This window comes from Narcine bancroftii, chromosome 3 (genome assembly GCF_036971445.1).
Source record: "Narcine bancroftii isolate sNarBan1 chromosome 3, sNarBan1.hap1, whole genome shotgun sequence".
NCBI classification, from domain to species: Eukaryota; Metazoa; Chordata; class Chondrichthyes; order Torpediniformes; family Narcinidae; genus Narcine; species Narcine bancroftii.
Window position 1 is genome coordinate 229,747,732 of NC_091471.1, and position 18,157 is coordinate 229,765,888.

At 43.1% G+C, this 18,157-nt stretch overlaps 1 protein-coding gene across 1 annotated transcript in view; it reads left to right on the forward strand.

Moving 5' to 3' along the window:
- Positions 1–18,157, forward strand: part of LOC138758212 (zinc finger protein 850-like) — a 77,304-nt gene that overhangs the window by 16,068 nt on the left and 43,079 nt on the right. Inside the window, 2 exon segments of the mRNA XM_069926818.1 lie at positions 4,697–4,849; positions 4,933–5,011. Of these exon segments, the coding sequence (XP_069782919.1) occupies positions 4,697–4,849; positions 4,933–5,011 (232 nt within the window).

Sequence of the window (18,157 nt, forward strand, 5' to 3'; positions counted from 1 at the left end):
GAATCCATCCTCTCCTGGTGTTTTATTATTTGGTCATTTTTTATTATCTCTTGTATTTCTACTATCTCAAATGGTTCTGTTAATTTATTTTGTTCCTCTATTTGTAATTTTGGTAGTTCAATTTTAGTTAGAAATTAATCTATTTTCCCTTCTTTCCCTTCGTTTTCAGTTTGGTATAATTGTTCATAGAATTCTCTAAAGTTTTCCTTGATCTCCTTTGGATTATATGTGATTTGTTTGTCTTTTTTCCTTGATGCCAATACCACTTTCTTAGCTTGTTCTGTCTTAAGCTGCCATGCTAGAATTTTGTGCGTTTTTTCCCCTAGTTCATAATATTTCTGTTTTGTCTTCATTATATTCTTCTCCACCTTATATGTTTGTAGTGTTTCATATTTTATTTTTTTATCTGCCAATTCTCTTCTTTTAGTTGTATCTTCCTTCATTGCTAATTCTTTTTCTATATTTACTATTTCCCTTTCCAACTGCTCTGTTTCCTGATTATAGTCCTTCTTCATCTTGGTTACATAACTTATTATTTGCCCTCTAATGAACGCTTTCATTGCATCCCATAGTATAAACTTATCTTTCACTGATTCCGTATTTATTTCAAAATACATTTTAATTTGTCTTTCAATGAATTTTCTAAAATCCTGCCTTTTGAGTAGCATGGCGTTTAATCTCCATCTATACATTCTTGGAGGGATGTCCTCTAACTTTATTGTCAATATTAAGGGTGAATGGTCCGATAATATTCTAGCTTTATATTCTGTTTTTCTTACTCTATCTTGCATACGAGCTGATAACAAAAATAGGTTTATTCTTGAGTATGTTTTATGTCTAGCCGAGTAATATGAATATTCCTTTTCATTTGGGTGTTGTTTCCTCCATATATCCAAAAGTTGCATTTCTTCCATCGATTTAATTATAAATTTGGTTACTTTGTTCTTTCTGTTAATTTTTTTCCCAGTTTTGTCCATATTTGAATCCAAATTCAGGTTGAAATCCCCTCCTATTAATATGTTCCCTTGCGTATCTGCTATGTTCAAAAAAATATCTTGCATAAACTTTTGATCTTCTTCGTTAGGTGAATATACATTGAGTAGATTCCAACACTCCGAATATATCTGACATTTTATCATTACATATCTCCCTGTTGGATCTATTATTTCCTCTTCTATTTTAATTGGCACATTTTTACTAATTAATATAGCTACTCCTCTTGCTTTTGAATTATACGATGCTGCTGTTACGTGTCCTACCCAATCTCTCTTTAATTTCTTGTGCTCCAATTCAGTTAAATGTGTTTCTTGCACAAATGCTATATCAATTTTTTCTTTTTTCAGTAAATTTAGCAGTTTCTTCCTTTTAATTTGCTTATGTATTCTGTTAATATTTAAAGTCATTTCGTTCAGCGTAGCCATTTTATACTTTGTTTATCTTCCCTTTTCCATTTCTCCATCATCACCTTTCCTTCTTATCCATTTCTGCTTTCTTGTTTTGAACACTTTATAAGACAACATTTCTAAAACATCAAACATTTTCCTTATTCTCCTATTTAAAACTTCTTTAACCCCATTCTCCCCTCCCCCTCCTGAGTTGCCCTTTATCCCTTGTCGGACAACCACATCTCCCCTCTCCATTTGGATTTGCGAATTCACTCACAAACGTCAGCTGATTTTGCAGTTACCGTAACTCCTCCCCACCCATCCCCCCCAGAAAAGATTTCAATTTTCATATGTAACAAAGGTCACTCTTTTAATTCCCTCCTTATTCCCTCTATTCCATTTCCCTCCCTTATTAATTCTTGTCTATACTCTATATATTTTCCTCTAAATACAGATACATTAATGTATGCACACTATATATATATATATAGCCCTTTACACACATACATATAGATCGTGATCATTTTTACTCTTATTACATGTCTTCATCTCTCTGCTTGTTTTGTAGTTGTTCTGCAAATTTCCTTGCTTCCTCTGGATCTGAGAATAGTCTGTTTTGTTGCCCTGGAATAACTATTTTAAGTACCGCTGGGTACCTTAACATAAACTTATATCCTTTTTTCCATAAGATCGTTTTCGCTGTATTGAACTCCTTCCTCTTCTTCAGGAGTTCAAAACTTATGTCTGGATAGAAAAAAAATTTTTGACCTTTATATTCCAGTGGCTTTTTGTCCTCTCTTACTTTCTTCATTGCTTTCTCCAATATATTTTCTCTTGTTGTATATCTTAAGAATTTTACTAAAATGGATCTTGGTTTTTGCTGCGGTTGTGGTTTCGGGGCGAAAGTTCTATGTGCCCTCTCTATTTCCATTTCTTCCTGTAATTCTGATCTTCCCAGGATGCTGGGGATCCAATTTTTTATAAATTCTCTCATATTCTTGCCTTCTTCATCTTCCTTAAGGCCCACTATCTTTATATTATTTCTTCTATTATAGTTTTCTATTATATCTATCTTCTGAGCTAACAGCTCCTGTGTCTCTTTAACCTTTTTATTAGATTCTTCTAATTTCTCTTTTGTCTTCTACTTCCATTTCTACAATTGTTTCTTGTTTTTCCATATTTTCCACTCTTTTTCCTAACTCTGATGACCATCTGTTGTTTCCTTGTTTTCTTTTTACCCTCTTCTTTCTTGTTGTCGTTATTGTCTGTGTTCTGCACCTGCTGCTGTGCTGCAGGTGTCTCTCTCAGCTGTGGAGATCGACTCCGCAGCTGTTCCCCCCCTCCCGTCAGTGTGTTTTTTTTCATGCGCATCGCGCACAGCGCGAGGAGTCGCGCATGCGCAGTTGCGCACTTTTACTCGGCTCTGCGAGCCATTTTTGTAGTCCCGAGCCCGGGACCTCCACTGACCTGTGGGAGCGGGCTTCTCTCTCCGGGGCGGGCCTCTTCGTACAGGTAAGGCCTTCACCTTCTTCTTCCGACGTCTTTCCTTCTTCTTTTCTTCCCGTTTTTGGTTTTTCTTTCTTCACTGCCATTTTCTCCACACTTTAACTTTCACTTTGTTTTGGTTTTTAAGTTTGTGCCTTTGCTTTTTCTCTATCTTTTTTTAACTTTTCTGGAGAGGGCTGGAGTTCCCCTACTGGCCACTACTCCATCACGTGACTAACTAAAAGCTTATTTAAAGGATAAATTGGGAAACTGACTGAGATTACCAGAAGGAAGCAGCTTTGAATATGTGATTACAGACACAATGATAATTAAAAGATTTATAAGGAACATGTATATTAAGCTGCAAGATAAGGAAAATGATGAAATAAGCTATAAACCCAAACAAAAGTGGGAAAAGTATTTAAACATAAAGATAAAAAATGAAACATAGGAAAAGTTGTGTTCTGGAGCGATGAAGAATACAATAAACACAAGGATACGCATGATACAGTATAATTGGTTACACAGGTTATATATCATGCCCCAAAAGTTTTTTAAAAATGGGATCCAACATTATCAGATAGATGTTTTCGCTGTAAGAAGGAAATGGGAACAACAGTGCATGCAATTTGGGCAGGTGAGAAAGTTAAAATAATTTTGGAAAGATCTTAATCAGGTATTAAATAAAATCACAAAAGATCTGTTTTCTAAGTAATAGAAGTAAGGAATTTCAAATTGGATAAAGTGCAAAAAAGATTTATTATGATAGCCTTAGCAGTAGCAAAAAAATGTAAAATGTCAACTTGGGCAATGGAAGAGAGTCTGAGAATACAGCAATGGTACATGGAAATGAATAAATGTATTCCATTGGACAAAATAACATATAATTTAAAAATAAAGTCACATTTGAACAAATTTGGGAACTATACATGGAACATAACAGAGAGGGCTTGCCTCGGACCTCCACCCGCTAAAATGATAAGAAGACAAAACGACTTGATCCAGTGTGTAAAAGTAGATGACACATTTTTCTTGTTTATTTTTCATTGTGTGATGACATTGTTTAATGGGTTTATTGTATTGTATGTGTTAAATATTTATTGGTTTTGGAGGGGGGAGGGAAGGTAGGGGGGAAAAAAAGGGAGAAAATCCCACTGTGTATATTTAATGAAAAACATTTATATATGTTTTGGTTGATATGGTTCACGGTGTGAAAAATAAAAAAATTATTTAAAAAAAGAGAAGGAATCAGTTGCGGATGTCCTGGAAAAGGAATCTCTCTCTGAAAACCAGCAAGAACCCTCCTGAGTGTTAACCATTTGCCTGTTAAGCACCAAAGACTGATGAACTTTATTAATGCTAACTTCTGTGCACAGAACAAGAATTGCCTGCAACCAGTGAGATTGGACTGTCAACCAAAGAACTTTTCTAATCTTAAATATACATTACACACACCTGTGCTTAGAATTAGAGGAGGGATTATGTAGTTAGGTTAGGTAATACATTAACGTTTAATTCTGTTTTCTTGTTCAAATATAATTAAAACTACTTTTGTTTAAGTGACCCTGTGTTGTGGTGCATATCTATTGCTTGTGGTTTTTGGGGTCCTCCGGACTCCGTAACAGGGTCCACACTGGAGAAGAGCTGTTCGTCTGCCCCGAGTGCAAGAAAGGCTTCATCAGGTCGTACAGCCTTGAGATATACTGGCTGGTCCACACCAGCAAGTGGCCCTTCACCTTCCCTGAGTACCACAAAGGCTTCACCCAGACCTCCAATCTGCAGATCCACCAGCAACACCACTCCAGGAAGTAGCCATTCGTCTACCTTGAATGTGGGAAGGGGTTCTCCTGTTCCTCCTTCATGCTGACCCATCAGCTGGTCCACACTGGGGAGAGGCCATTCACCTGCTCAAAGTGCAGAAAGGGCTTCATGCAGTCCTCCGACCTGCAGACCAATCAGTGGGTCCACACCGGTGAAAAGCCATTCATCTGCCCTCAGTTCAGAAGGGCTTCACCAGGTCGTACACCCTTGAGATGCCCCAGCGGATCTACATCGGCAAGAGGCCTATCACCTGCTCCGAGTGTGGAAAGGGCTTTACCCAGGTCTCCCACCTGCTGACCCACCAGCGGGTCCACACCAATGTAATAGATAAATATTGGGATGAATTTTGTAAAATTAGAGTAGGTTACATACATACACACATTTTAAAACAGATCTTGTTTGAAATACTGAAAAATTCCTATTTAGGAATATTGCAAAAACTATGGAGAATGCTATGCACATTTCACAACTAGCTGCTAATTGAAATGATGTCATGAAATGAATAGACCATTGCTTGAAGGAGACATTATGGCTGTTTAAAAGTACCTACAGTGTGCTCAAAGAAAGGTCACCCCTGGGTTTTGTTTATCTAAGACAACAGATGGGAGCAGAAGGATAACTTCTATTGTTTGCTGAAGAAGGTGGGATTTTTGCAAGTGAGAGAGTCACATGGGCTTTCTAGCAGTTAGCAGTTGGAGAGAGAGAGAGAAGACAAGTTCAACAACCTCCCTCAGCTAGTGTATGTGACACTGAAAACAGCTGAACAGTACAAGCCAGGAAAAGCTGGTTGGAAACAGAAAGTTCCAGAGCAGTGGATGGCTGAAAGTGCTATCTGTCTGATGTATCTCTTGGAATAAGTGGAACATAAAGGAACTCTGTGATAGCCTGAAAGAAAGAGCTTATGATGGGGCAAGTTTAATCAGTGAGACATTGAGGTGACTAATGGTGGTACCTCAGTTGTGGAAATCCTGGAACAACAAATATCTCTTTTTGCAAACCCTACAAGAACCTTCCTGAGTGGTAAACCTTTACCTTTTGAGCACCAAAGCCTGGTGAACTTTTTTTCCTCTAACTCAATTTGAATCTTTCTCATCTGCCTCACTTTTTTTTAACTCGCTTCTTTCCAACACCAGCTGCTGCTTAATGAATTTACTCTCAGGAAATTTCTCTAACTCCACCTCTTCAAACTTTCCCTCTTCTACATATTTCCTTCCTATTATTTCCTTTATCTCCTCCTTTCTCAGAGATAATTTTCTTTCAGCAAGTCCCAACTCTTGATCAATATTTACCAAATCATCCTTTTTTGCCTTCCACAACTCTGCAGGAAATGGTGATTCCAAAAAATCATTCAATATCCATCCCTGCTTTTACAGACAAACCCAAGCCTCTGAATTGGCTTGAAAAAAAGGATTTTAACCACCCAATCAAAATGTTATCAATCACAAAGCTCCAAATTCTGTGCTGACTTTTGTAGCACGTACAATATAAGCTCCCCAATTTTGTTAAGCTTCAATTAGCTCCAAATTTGGTAAAATCTTGGATGACGAATGTTCAGTTTTGTTACGAACTGTGTGTAACAACCAGCAAGAGGCAATCAACTGAACAATATTTAAGTTTAAAACACTAGTTTTATTTCTTACTCTTAAACTCTGTGTGTGTGTGTGTGTGTGTGTGTGTGTGTGTGTGTGCTATACCCAGATCATTAAAGTCCAGGCCAAAATATCAAAAGTTAATTCGAAGTTCAGTCTTTCAGATTCAGTATTGATGCATAGGCTTTGAAATTTGATGCCCAGAATTAATGATGAATTGATGGGAAGACTGGAATTACAGTCAATACAGACGCAAAAATTCTCCTTGTGTTGCCTTTGAAGAAATTTCCATCCACCCAAGCTGTGGTCACAACACTCCTGGTCCTCGAACTTGGCGGCCTCCACAAAGCTTCCAGGACTCTGGCACCGGTCTCTCCAAGTAACTTCACTTCTGGTCACACTGAAAATGAAACAGTCTCTCCAAGTAACCTCCATAGTTTGTCACAATCAAAATGAAGTACTTTGCTTCCCAAAAAGACTCTCCTGGCACAGGTCAATCCACCAAAAAGGCCTAGTCATTCACAGAGCCTGCTTTGCTCAGAATTCCACAAAAATGGCCGGCCACAAGAGCTGCTTCAGAAAGTTGTTTTTTTCTTCAGCCTTCAGAACGGTTTCTTCCCTTGCATAAACACAATGTCTTTTCAAATGTATTCTGGAAGACTGTGACAAACCTTCCCTCAGTTCTTCTAATGTATCGAATTATCACTGGGCTATGACTTGTGTTGTGCTTAAGTAAACATTTAAATGTTAACCATGATCAGGAAATAATGTGAGAATTAAAGATGAAGGGAAGCAGGAAAGGGAAAACCTTCAGGTTCCCTTTTGTCATTATTGTAGAAAACCTGGCCCTGTGATGGCAAATTGTTATAAGCTGAAGAAAAAGAAAGAGGCAGCGCCAGATGCCTGTATTCAAAAAGACGAGAGACCGGGAAACGAAGAAAGTTTCAGATCTACTGACAACATTAGGGATGAATTTAAATACTTTGTGTTAAAGGGTTGTAAAGGAATGGGCACGTGTCAGTGAGCATACTTTGAGGTACTGGGACAGCCCAATCACTTGTGTTTGTCGTGGTTTGTGGAACACCAAGAATATCCAGGAGACGCAGATGATTCTTCTAGAAGTTTTGTACTTTTATTTGCAAAGAAAATTTGTGGACACTGACTCCACTGAACACAATGCACAGCCTCTGTTTATATTGCATTTCTGCAATTAATTATTCATAACCACATATCTCAGCAGCATGACATCCCTTGACTCACCACAATTATTTTCCACCCATTAATCTTTTCTTGTTTTGAACCACATGTTTCAACATGTCCTGCAACCTTACCTTTGACTCAATCACTGTGGCCTAGTGTTGTAAATTCATATTGAATTGTTACTTTTGTAACATAATGCAAATAAATTGTTACTTGGTAAATTGTTACATGTGTGTACATAATAAATTGTTACATAATAATGGATTAATGAATACATAAAAAATAGTACATAGTTCATGTGGCTTATTTTCCATATATTCACCCATATGAGACCTAAATGGTCTCACAGAGAGAGAGAGAGAGAAGACAAAGAACCACACACAAAGGTCAGAATAAACCACAGTAGTTATCCCCAAAACTGGGTTATTTACAATTTTCTGTGTTCATATCTCAAAGTATTCTCTCTCTCTCTACATCCCTGGGCCACTGAGCCAAAAACTTGTCCCTGAGTGTCTGAGAAAGGAAAGAAGATCCAGAAGTCCTCACAAACTATTCCCAATATTGCTGCACTCCTAGTCATCTTGCATATCATGCAGATTATAACAGTACATCAGTATCTGCCAGTGGGATTGTCTGATTATCCCACTCTCCCACCCCCCGGGAATCGAACTCTGGTCTCCCAAGAAAAGGAAAATCTAAACAGAGAACCTGTCACATTTTTTAGCTGCACTGCCTACATCCCAAAGCCATCTACAGGTGCCTTATAAAGGTCATACCAATCTGTATTCATGGAGCCTCTCCTTAATCTGGACATCAGGCTTCCATTTTGTGTTTTAATTCACTTTAATACTTCTAAATTATTTTAATATTCACTTTAATACTACAGTCCTTCCTTTTTATCATGGGATGATAAATACTAGATTATAATGTCGAAATGGTTCTAGACAAGTAATAGAGGTCTGGAGGTTTATGTGATAATTACAGTGGGATAGAGGCAAATAATTTTGAGAGTAAGGTTTTATGGCTGATATTTACACAAGTAATTGCAGCACAGAAAGCAACTAATCCTGCAGCTAATATCACAATTGCATGTAAGATATATGACCTCCTGACCCTCCAATTATTCAGATTAGTCAAGCAAGCCATCCATTCTGCCCCTCAGTCCCTGTGTAAAACTGTCTAACTGATTATGGATATTTTCTATTGCTTGAGAGATATTGAAGAATTCATCTGTCACCTTTTTAATGCACGTCCCCAACAATCGAGTATACACCATTCTGGGTAGCAAACTGATAATCCCCCGTATATCCGGTTTGTTGTGAGAAGGGCCTCAATTCTACCAAATCTCGGTTAACAACCTCCATCCCTGCCACTGTCCTATTGCCCAACGCTGTTAAGCCACAGATGAGATAATTGCAATACTTGGTAGTCACCACCCCAGCTGATCCTCCAAGGGATATAGAGCTGAGGACTCCCCATCTGATGTCAGATCCTAGGGTAACAGGATTGTTATAGTCTGCACAAATTTCTTGGTCACTCCTCAGGCGATTATCCATCTTCTGACTCGAGTGTTTTCTGGACATGGAACGACAAGAGGTCCTAACGTCCAAATGTCTGTAGTCTGTTCTGTCTCAAAATCCTTTCTATAATTTTCTGTATAGGATTGGGACTGGGTTTTGAGGGAATGTCTCATGTTGAGTTGGTTAGGATATGGGAATGGATTCATCAACTATAAAATTTTATCACATCAACATATAAGTAAGACACATTTAAAAAGATATTATGCTATTACCCAAAATTCCTCTTTTCAGTCACGACTCCGGTGTTCAGTTCAAATGTCAAGGTGGCAAAAGGCATAACAATAAAGTTCTCATGTTGTAGGTGGGTCTTTTTCCTTAAGTGTGTTTATATCTAGTGAGGCTGTCGTTAAAGCTTCGCTGCATTCAATGTTATTAACGGGACCTGGAATTGTCCTTTCCAATTTCTTCTGATTCCAATTCTTTACCAAAACTTAATTTTCTGGTTTGTTGTTTGGATATTCACCATTTCTCATCATTCTACAAGAACAGGGTTGCTCTGGTTGACATTGGGGTCCCGGGATGTTCTTCTTTCACCTTCTGATTGTTAACCATTTGGCACCTGATTTCTTTCCTCTCACATTCAGCAAGCAGGAATTCTGTTTTTTTTTGCATCCTTTTCCTACACTTACCTTTTCCTGTTAATCCCTTTGATTCTGTTTCCTCTCTTTTCTCTCTTATTGTTTATTTTTGAAAACAATTATTGGCTTGGTTTGGTCCATAACATGTTTGAGAGTTTCAAGTAGAACATTTGATGTGGGCTTAGTGCTGTTTTGAAAAATTAGCAAAACAGAGGCTTACATCGGTCATGAATGGATAGCAGAGAAAAAAATCTCTCTCTCCCTCCCTCTCTCTCTCTCTCTCTCTCTCTCTCTCTCTAGGATAAGTGTGTGGGCAAGAGAATGTGCTACCATTTTAATCATAAATATATCTTTAATTTGGAATGCTAAATCAGTTTCAAATTCTATAGTTGGTGCTGGTCCGTTCCTTATTTAAATTTAATTTTTATTACACATCTTACCTGGAGAAAAGTTTAATTTCAGCCTTAAAGATATACCGCATAGACAGGGTGAGAGCTGCCAATCATTATTAACTTTATTTTTGATTACTAAGCAATATGCCAGACACATAATTGAGATTCCTAAAGTTTCCTCTCCTGTGCACGCATTACCTCCAACGCTTATTTTTTCCACATTAGTTGTTTTGCCACGGCTGTATTACTACCATTATAAATTCTTCTTCCTGCTCCGTGTAATTGGAACAGGGATGGGACCGGTCCCTTTTCTGATATATCATTACCTTTTTAACTCTATCATAAATTTACATGGCCAGCCCTTTTCTGGCCTCCTGCTCAATTCCTACCTTTATTTTACTCACTGTCCAATTTAAATTTCTACCCTTAATCTTTACCATATTTCAGACACATTGGCTGTCCCAGGGTCTCCACAGCACTCATTTCCAACATTCTACCCATAGGAATGTTTACTCCTGATTTATCACACATTTGTCCCATGCTGTCTTTTTGTTCTTCTGTGCCCACATCAGGGTACTGACCTTCACTTAGGGGATTTCCCCTCTTAACAACCAGTCTAAGGCAGGGCATCAGAACTAGGGCAACACGTTATGTTGGACAGTACTTTTATCCCCTCAAGCCCTTATCCTCTGTGCGCTTGGGATGCGACACTCTTAGTTCATCTGGAATCTGTCAGAGTTCTGCTATAGGGAGGGAAGGATCAGTTGATCTAGAACCCCAAGAGAAGAACTGGGAAAGTGTCTTTAAATGCTAGTCCAGCTGATCACTGACACCATCCAGTAAGCATTCCTCAATCTTGGACTCCTGGCTGTCTCACCAAATATCTTGAACCTGCTGTTTCCCAATGCAAAGAACACAGCACACAGACTGGTACAGTTAACTCTTTATTGAACACCAAGTTAACCTGAGAGAACCTTTACTGCTTTTAGACTTGAAAGCAGTCTCCAGAGGTCTCCACTCAACAAAGGGATGCACCAACTTTTATACACTCAAGTAAATAAGTTGAACTAAAAGATTATATTGTAGAGCTGGACATGGCCAAGAAAAGATTCAGCCACCACGTTGAAAGTCGTTAACAACTGTTTAATTTAAATTCAGCACGCGCCCCTTTAAGGGCAGCATGAACTCAGTCACCACGTGCGTGGTGACATCATAATCACTGCCACAGGTGCGCGCTGGGCAAGAGACGAGGCAGTGAGAAACCCTGATGGTGCCATCTTCCCACATGCCATTTCACGTGGGGCTTGTTCGCCATGAGAGAGTGCGCCACCACACAACCACCCCCCCTCCCCCAGAACCAGCTACGTGTCCCGCCACTTAGGCGGATGGCCCCGGCATTTGGGCATGGCTGTTTGCACTGGCCATGATAGGGCTAAGTGTGCTGCCTTCAAACGGTCCACAGTGAAAAGTTCATTTTTATCCCCTATGTCCAAAGTGAAAGTCCTGCCGGACACTGGATGACCTTGTATGGACCTTCGTACAGGTGTTGCAAAGGTCCCAAATGTGGGTTGCGCCGAACAAATATGAATTCTGCCAAGTCCAGCTCTTTTGGACGATGTGTTTGTTGGGTGTTGGATGCAAAGAGGCAGGGGGGAGCTAGCGAGGATTGTTTCTTACAGAGATCCGCCAAAGGTTCGCGTGCTCAGACATGACATTGGGTTCTGGGCCAAAGAACTCACCGGGCAGCGAGAGCGGTGTGCCATAGACCAGTTCCACAGAAGATGCCTGTAGGTCCTCCTTTGGTGCTATTCTGATGCCAAGGATGACCCACGGCAGTTCGTCTGCCCAGCCTGGGCCAGTGAGGTGAACCATGAGGGCAGATTTCAGATGATGATTAAACCTCTCCACCAAAACATTTGCTTGCAGATGATAGGGTGTGGTGTGGTGGAGTTTAACCCCCAGGAGGTTCACCAGCTGAGCCCAGAGCGTGGAGGTGAACTGGACACCCCTGTCACTGGTGATGTGCGCTGGGACTCCAAATCTAACGATCCAATGGCTTACTATGTTCCTGGCGCACGTCACTGCGGAAGCCTCTTTGATGGGAATGGCCTCCAGCCATCTCATGGTCCGATCGACTACTGTGAGAAGGTAGCGCGCTTCTCTGGACACTGGCAGGGGACCTACGACGTCAAAGTGAATGTGCTGCTCAGTGGAATTTCTTGTTTATTTCTTGTTTATTTTTATTGAGTGACAACATTGTTTGACGGGTTTAGTGTGTTTTAGATTCTTAACTTTAAATGAATGGGAGGGGAGGTAGTGAGGGTGGGATGGGAAGAGGGATGGGGGAAGAAAACGACACTATATATTTGAAAAGAAAAATGTATGTGTCTTGATCAATGTGTGAAAAATAAAAAATTTTTTAAAAAGTGAATGTGCTGAAATCTCCTCTCTGCCGAGTCAAATTGCTGGATTGGGGCCTGTGTATGCCAGTGAACCTTGGAGGCCTGGCATCTGGTGCAGTTCCTCACAATCTTGGCCACCTTTTTGAGCCCGTACCACACAAACTGCTCTGCCACCATTCGTACCGAAGACTTCACTGAGGGGTGGGCTAGGTCATGGACTAAACTGAAAACCCTCGACCTCCACTGTGGTGGGACTACAGGGCATGGCGAGCCGGAAGAGATGTCGCAGAGCAGCGTGTCCAGGCCATTGGCTAACTGAATTTTCTGGAGCTCAGGGCCAGAGATGACGGTCTGGAGAGTCTGTGTCTTTGTGTCCAGCTTCTGATCCTGTGCCAACTGTGTGTAGTCAAGGCCAGGGGCGAGAGCATTGATCGCTGGACGAGAGAGTGCATCCACACGATGTTGTCTTTGCCTGCCCTTTGCCATATGTTGGTGGTAAACTCCGACATATTGCTGGCAAGCCGACCACAGATCTTTGGCCATTGCAAGTGCCTGTGTGAGGGGCTTGTGGTCCGTGAACACCGTGAAGGGCCTGCCCTCCAGAAAGTATCGAAAGTGGCAGATGGCCAGGTACAGTGCTAGGAGCTCCCGGTCAAAAACGCTGTACTTGAGCTCCGGCGGGTACAGCTCTTTGATAAAGAAGGGCAGCGCACACCACTGTATGTTGAGCCACTGATCAAGTACGCCCCCTACTGCCTTGGCTGAGGCATCCACCGAGAGTGCCGTGTGTGCCTCCAGGTGTGAGTGCACCAATAGAGTTGCATTGGTGAGGGCCTCCTTTGTTGCGGCAAAAGTAGTCTCTGCCTCCTCCTACCAGGTCAGGGCTTTCTCCTTAGTGGTGATCAACACGAACAGCGGTCGCATGGTGCGGGCGGTGCCGGGGATGAACCGATGATAAAAAATCACCATCCCCACGAACTCCTGCAGGCCCTTGAGGTGGTTGGCTTGGGAAGCCGCTGGATGGCTGCGACCTTCTCTGATGCCTGCTGCCAAGATGGTGTGCCCCAGGAACTGCAGCGTCTGCTTGCCGAACTGGCACTTGGCCACATTGACCGTGAGGCCAAACTCCGCCACTCAGGCAAACAGTGTACGGAGGTGGACCTTGTGCTCTTCATGGTTGTGGCTGGCAATAAGGATATCGTCCAGGTAGATAAACACAAAGTCCAAGTCCCTACCAACTACATCCATGAGGCGCTGAAAAGTCTGGGCCGCGTTCTTGAGGCCGAAAGGCATACGCATGAATTCAAAAAGGCCAAAGGGGGTGATGATTGCTATTATGCCGATGTCCTCGGGGTGGACCGGGATCTGATGATACCCCACACCAGATTGGCCTTGGAGAAGACTTGCTTGCCTTGGAGATTGGCTGAGAAGTCTTGAATGTGTGGAACCGGGTACCTGTCCAGTGTGGTCATGTTGTTCAAACACCACAAATCGCCGCAGGGTCTCCAGCCCCCAGAGGATTTGGGGACCATGTGCAGAGGGGATTCCCAAGTGCTGTTCGAGTGATGGATGATCCCCAACTCCTGCAGTCGGGAAAACTCCTCCTTTGCCAGCTGCAGCTTCTTGGGTGGAAGTTGTCTGGGCTTGGCGTGCAGCGGGGGGCCCTCCATGGAGATATGGTGGTATACCCTGTGCTGGGGAAAGGTGGCGCTGAATCGTGGTTGTAGGATGTGGGGAACTCCTGGGGTGTGCTCGAATACTCATCCCTGGAAGTGGCATCTCAGGCCTACAGGCATCTGTGGCATCCAGGCACACCGAATGACCAGCCTCTTGCCCTTCATGTTGACCTACAGTCCATGTGCCCTCATGAAGTCAGCCCCGAACAACACAGTACTCACTGAGGCAAGCACAAACTTACAGCAGAATTTCTCTTTTCCGATCTGGATCTGCGCCCTGCAGGTACTGAAGGTCTTCATGGTGGAACCATTGGCTGCCCGCAGGGTGGGACCATGAGATCGGGTGCGTGTCTTGAGGGCAGTGGGGGGGGGTGGGCAGGATGCTCAGCTCCACTCCTGTGTCCACCAGGAAACGCCGACCGGTGGACTTGTCAGTAATCTGAAGGAGGCTGTTCAGGGGCTAACACCAGATCCTATTTCACTCAGAAGACATCCCAAGGATGGCCATCATAAACCTGTTTAGATTGTTTGAATTCTTCCTCATGACCTTTGGGTTAAGAACACAGCTCAGATTTTCCAGAGGTTGATGGATGCAGTGGGCTAGGATCTGCCCTTTACATTCATCCACCTTGAAGACATTCTAATCGCCAGCCGCACCTGGTCCGAGCACACCACCCACTTACGGCAATTATTCTCCAGGCTGAGTGATTTTGGCCTCATCATCAACCCGACCAGGTGCCAATTTGGCCAAGAGACTGTTGACTTCCTGGGTCATTGAATCAATCATCATGGAGCCAGACTGTTGCCAGTAAAGGTGGAGGCTATCCACTCTTTCCCCATGCCTTTAACAGTGAAAGGGCTACAGGAGTTTGCAGGTATGCCCACCTTCTATCACCGGTTCATACCTGCAGCGGCTCACCTCATGAGCCCCCTCTTTCCCCTCATGGCAGGACCCAATGAAAACTTACAATGGGCACAAGAGGCTACCGAGGCCTTTCAGGTCATTAAGAACACTCTAGCCAACACCACCCTCTTCGTCCACCCCAGGACAGGTGCCTCGACCACACTCACCACAGACACCTCCAGCACAGTGGTTGGGGGTGGACTTGAGCAGCTCATTGATGGACATTGGCAACCACTGGCCTTTTTCAGTAAACACGTCAGGCCACCAGACCTCAAGTACTGTGCCTTTGACAGAGAATTGTAGCCTTATACATGGCAATTCAGCACTTTCAATACTTCCTGGAGGGCAGTGTTCAAAATTTACACAGACAACAAACCCCTTACATTCACCTTCCGTAAGGTGTGCCACCCATGGTCAGCCAGGCAACAGTGGAACCTGTTGTACATCTCTGAATTTACTACTGGCATTGAGCATATAGCTGGTAAATCCACTGTAGTAGCCCACGTCCGATCCTGGCCAGCTATCTTAGTGGTGCATGACCCTTACCCTGGCATCAACTATTCATCCCTGGGAAAAGCACTGCAAGCAGACCCTGACATTCCAGCGATTCAGACAGTGCTCACTGGCTTACACCTAGAGAACGTCCCCCCAGGCAATCACATGCTGCTCTGCAACACCTCGACAGGTACACCTTGCCCTGTTGTTCCAGCCGCATGGAGACAATGAGTGTTCGACTCAGTCCATAACTTGGCTCATCCTGCCATCAGGACTACTGTTAAGATGATGGCAAGCAGGTATGTCTGGTACAGCCTCCGCAATGAGGTCTTGCTTTGGACCAGGACTTGCACTCATCGTCCAAAATTCAGACCCACACCAAGGCCTCCCCCCCCCACCCCACGCCACAGACATTTGAACCCGCTTGTCACCAGTTCAGCCATGTGCACGTTGACATTGTGGAGCCCCTACATGTGTCCAGAGCTACACACTACCTCCTCACACTGGTCGACTGGGTGACTAGATGGCCTGAGGCAGTGCCACTATCGCAGGCTTCAACAGAGGCACATGCACAGGTCCTACTCAACACTTTGGCAGCGTGTTTCAGGGTCTCTGAACAAACTTACAGACAGGGGGGCCCATTTCATGCTCTGGGGACCCAACTCACCACACCACAGCGTATCACCTGCAGGCCAACGATTTGGTGGAGAGGTTCCACAGACACTTCAAGGTGGCTTTAATGGCAAGGCTGACTGGACCTAACTGGGCTTATGAGATTGTTGGGAATTCAAGCCGCAGCCAAGGAGGACCTCGAGGCTCTACACAGCACCTCTGGTCATACCAGGTGAATTTGTTATGACCTCTGATGACTTAGGGGAGCCCCCAGTGACCACACTGGCCCTGGTTTCGCGTGTGCCAAGGCACCATAGCTCCATCAAGCCCAAACCCCACGGCCAGCCCCACACGAACATCCCCAAAGACCTAACCAATTGTAAATATGTGTTTGTTTGGTGTGGAGCCCTCCGGCCACCTCTCCAGAGACCTTACGAGGGGCTATACCATCTGATACGAAACAATTGTTCCACCTGTGTTCTGGACATTAGTGGCAGAGAGGAGACTTTTACCATCATCCAGTTGAAACTGACCTAATTAGACTTTGATCAGCCCTTCACCCACGCAGGGGTTGGGTTCCTAAAAACTCTGCACCAATTGCTGGTTCTGGGGGAGGGGGTTGGCATGTAGCGACCCATGGCCTGCACCTTGGGCCAACACCAGAAATGGTTGTCGAAAGTGGCAACCGGCAAGACCTTGCACAGGGTCAGATGCCCATTTCTATAGGCTGCTGGTGGAACAGTGAAACTGGCCCGCACTGCTGGTAGATCGCAGGAGGCCCAATCAGGGCCCGGATGCTGGAACTGACCAATCAGTGCCCAGCCTGCTCAAGCCATGCATCAGTGGTGATGCAGTTGAGCTCACAATAAAAGGCAGAGCTGCTCCTGAATAAACTCTGTCGAACACACTCCACCAGTGTGTGTGTCTTCTTTCCTCTGCAAGTTTCGAGCTACAGCCCAGGAGCTATAACCATGAGTTATACACTGACTGTAGCAGTAGTGACCCCGGTACAATATAACAACAATGAAGGTATTATTTAATGTAGATTGCAGTTAAAATTTTGCTCTTATAGCTCAAAACTTTCTTTGTTGGATGAGGTATTATGAGCTCCCATTTTAGTAAAATAGATGATCGAAAAGGGATAGTATAGACAGGAGGGACTGAATGGTCACACAAGCATCATCACAAGTCACAACCCAGCAATAATTTGATACATTGGAAGGTTTGTCACAGTCTGTTCCAGAATTTGATACATTTGCAAAGACATTGTGATTTGGCAAAGGGAGAACCATGCTAGCTGCTGGAAAGGAAGCAGCTTTTAGAAAGCAACTCTTGTGGCCAGACAATTTTTTGTGAAATTCAGGGCAAAGAATGCTCTGTGAATGACTGTGCTTTTCAGTGGATTGACCTGTACCAGGAGGGTCTTTTTGCGAAGCAACGTGCTTCATTTGATTGTGACTAACCGTGCAGGCCACTTGGAGAGACTGCTTCATTTTAAGTGTAAATAGCAGTGATATTACTCGGAGAGGCTGGTGCCACAGTCTCGGAAGCTTCGTGGAGGCCATCCAGTTCGAATCTTGCCTACAAAAGAACCACAGCTTGTGTGGATGGACATTTTCTACAAAGGCAACACAAGGTGAATTCGTGGGTCTGTAGCAGCTTCAACTCCAGTCGCCCCATCAGTTCATCATTAATTCTGGGCATCAAATTTCAAAGGCCTACACTTCAAAACACACACAGACACTTGAAACCTGCTCATAGCTGGAGATATATTTCGAGTTATGGATAGTTTAAAAGTTAAGATTATACTTTTAAGAGTTAGAAATAAATTTAGTGTTTTAAAATTCAACACTGTTTGGTTCATTGCCTATTGCTTCTCATGATGTGCAGCTTGTAACACAAGGAAAACATCCAGCCTGGACAGAGTTCCTGGCCAAATACTAAAAATCTGTGCTGACCAACTTACCACCGTATTTACGGATATCTCACTCCAGCAGTGAGAGGAGGAGGTAAAACAATTTCTCCTGAGTGAATCCCG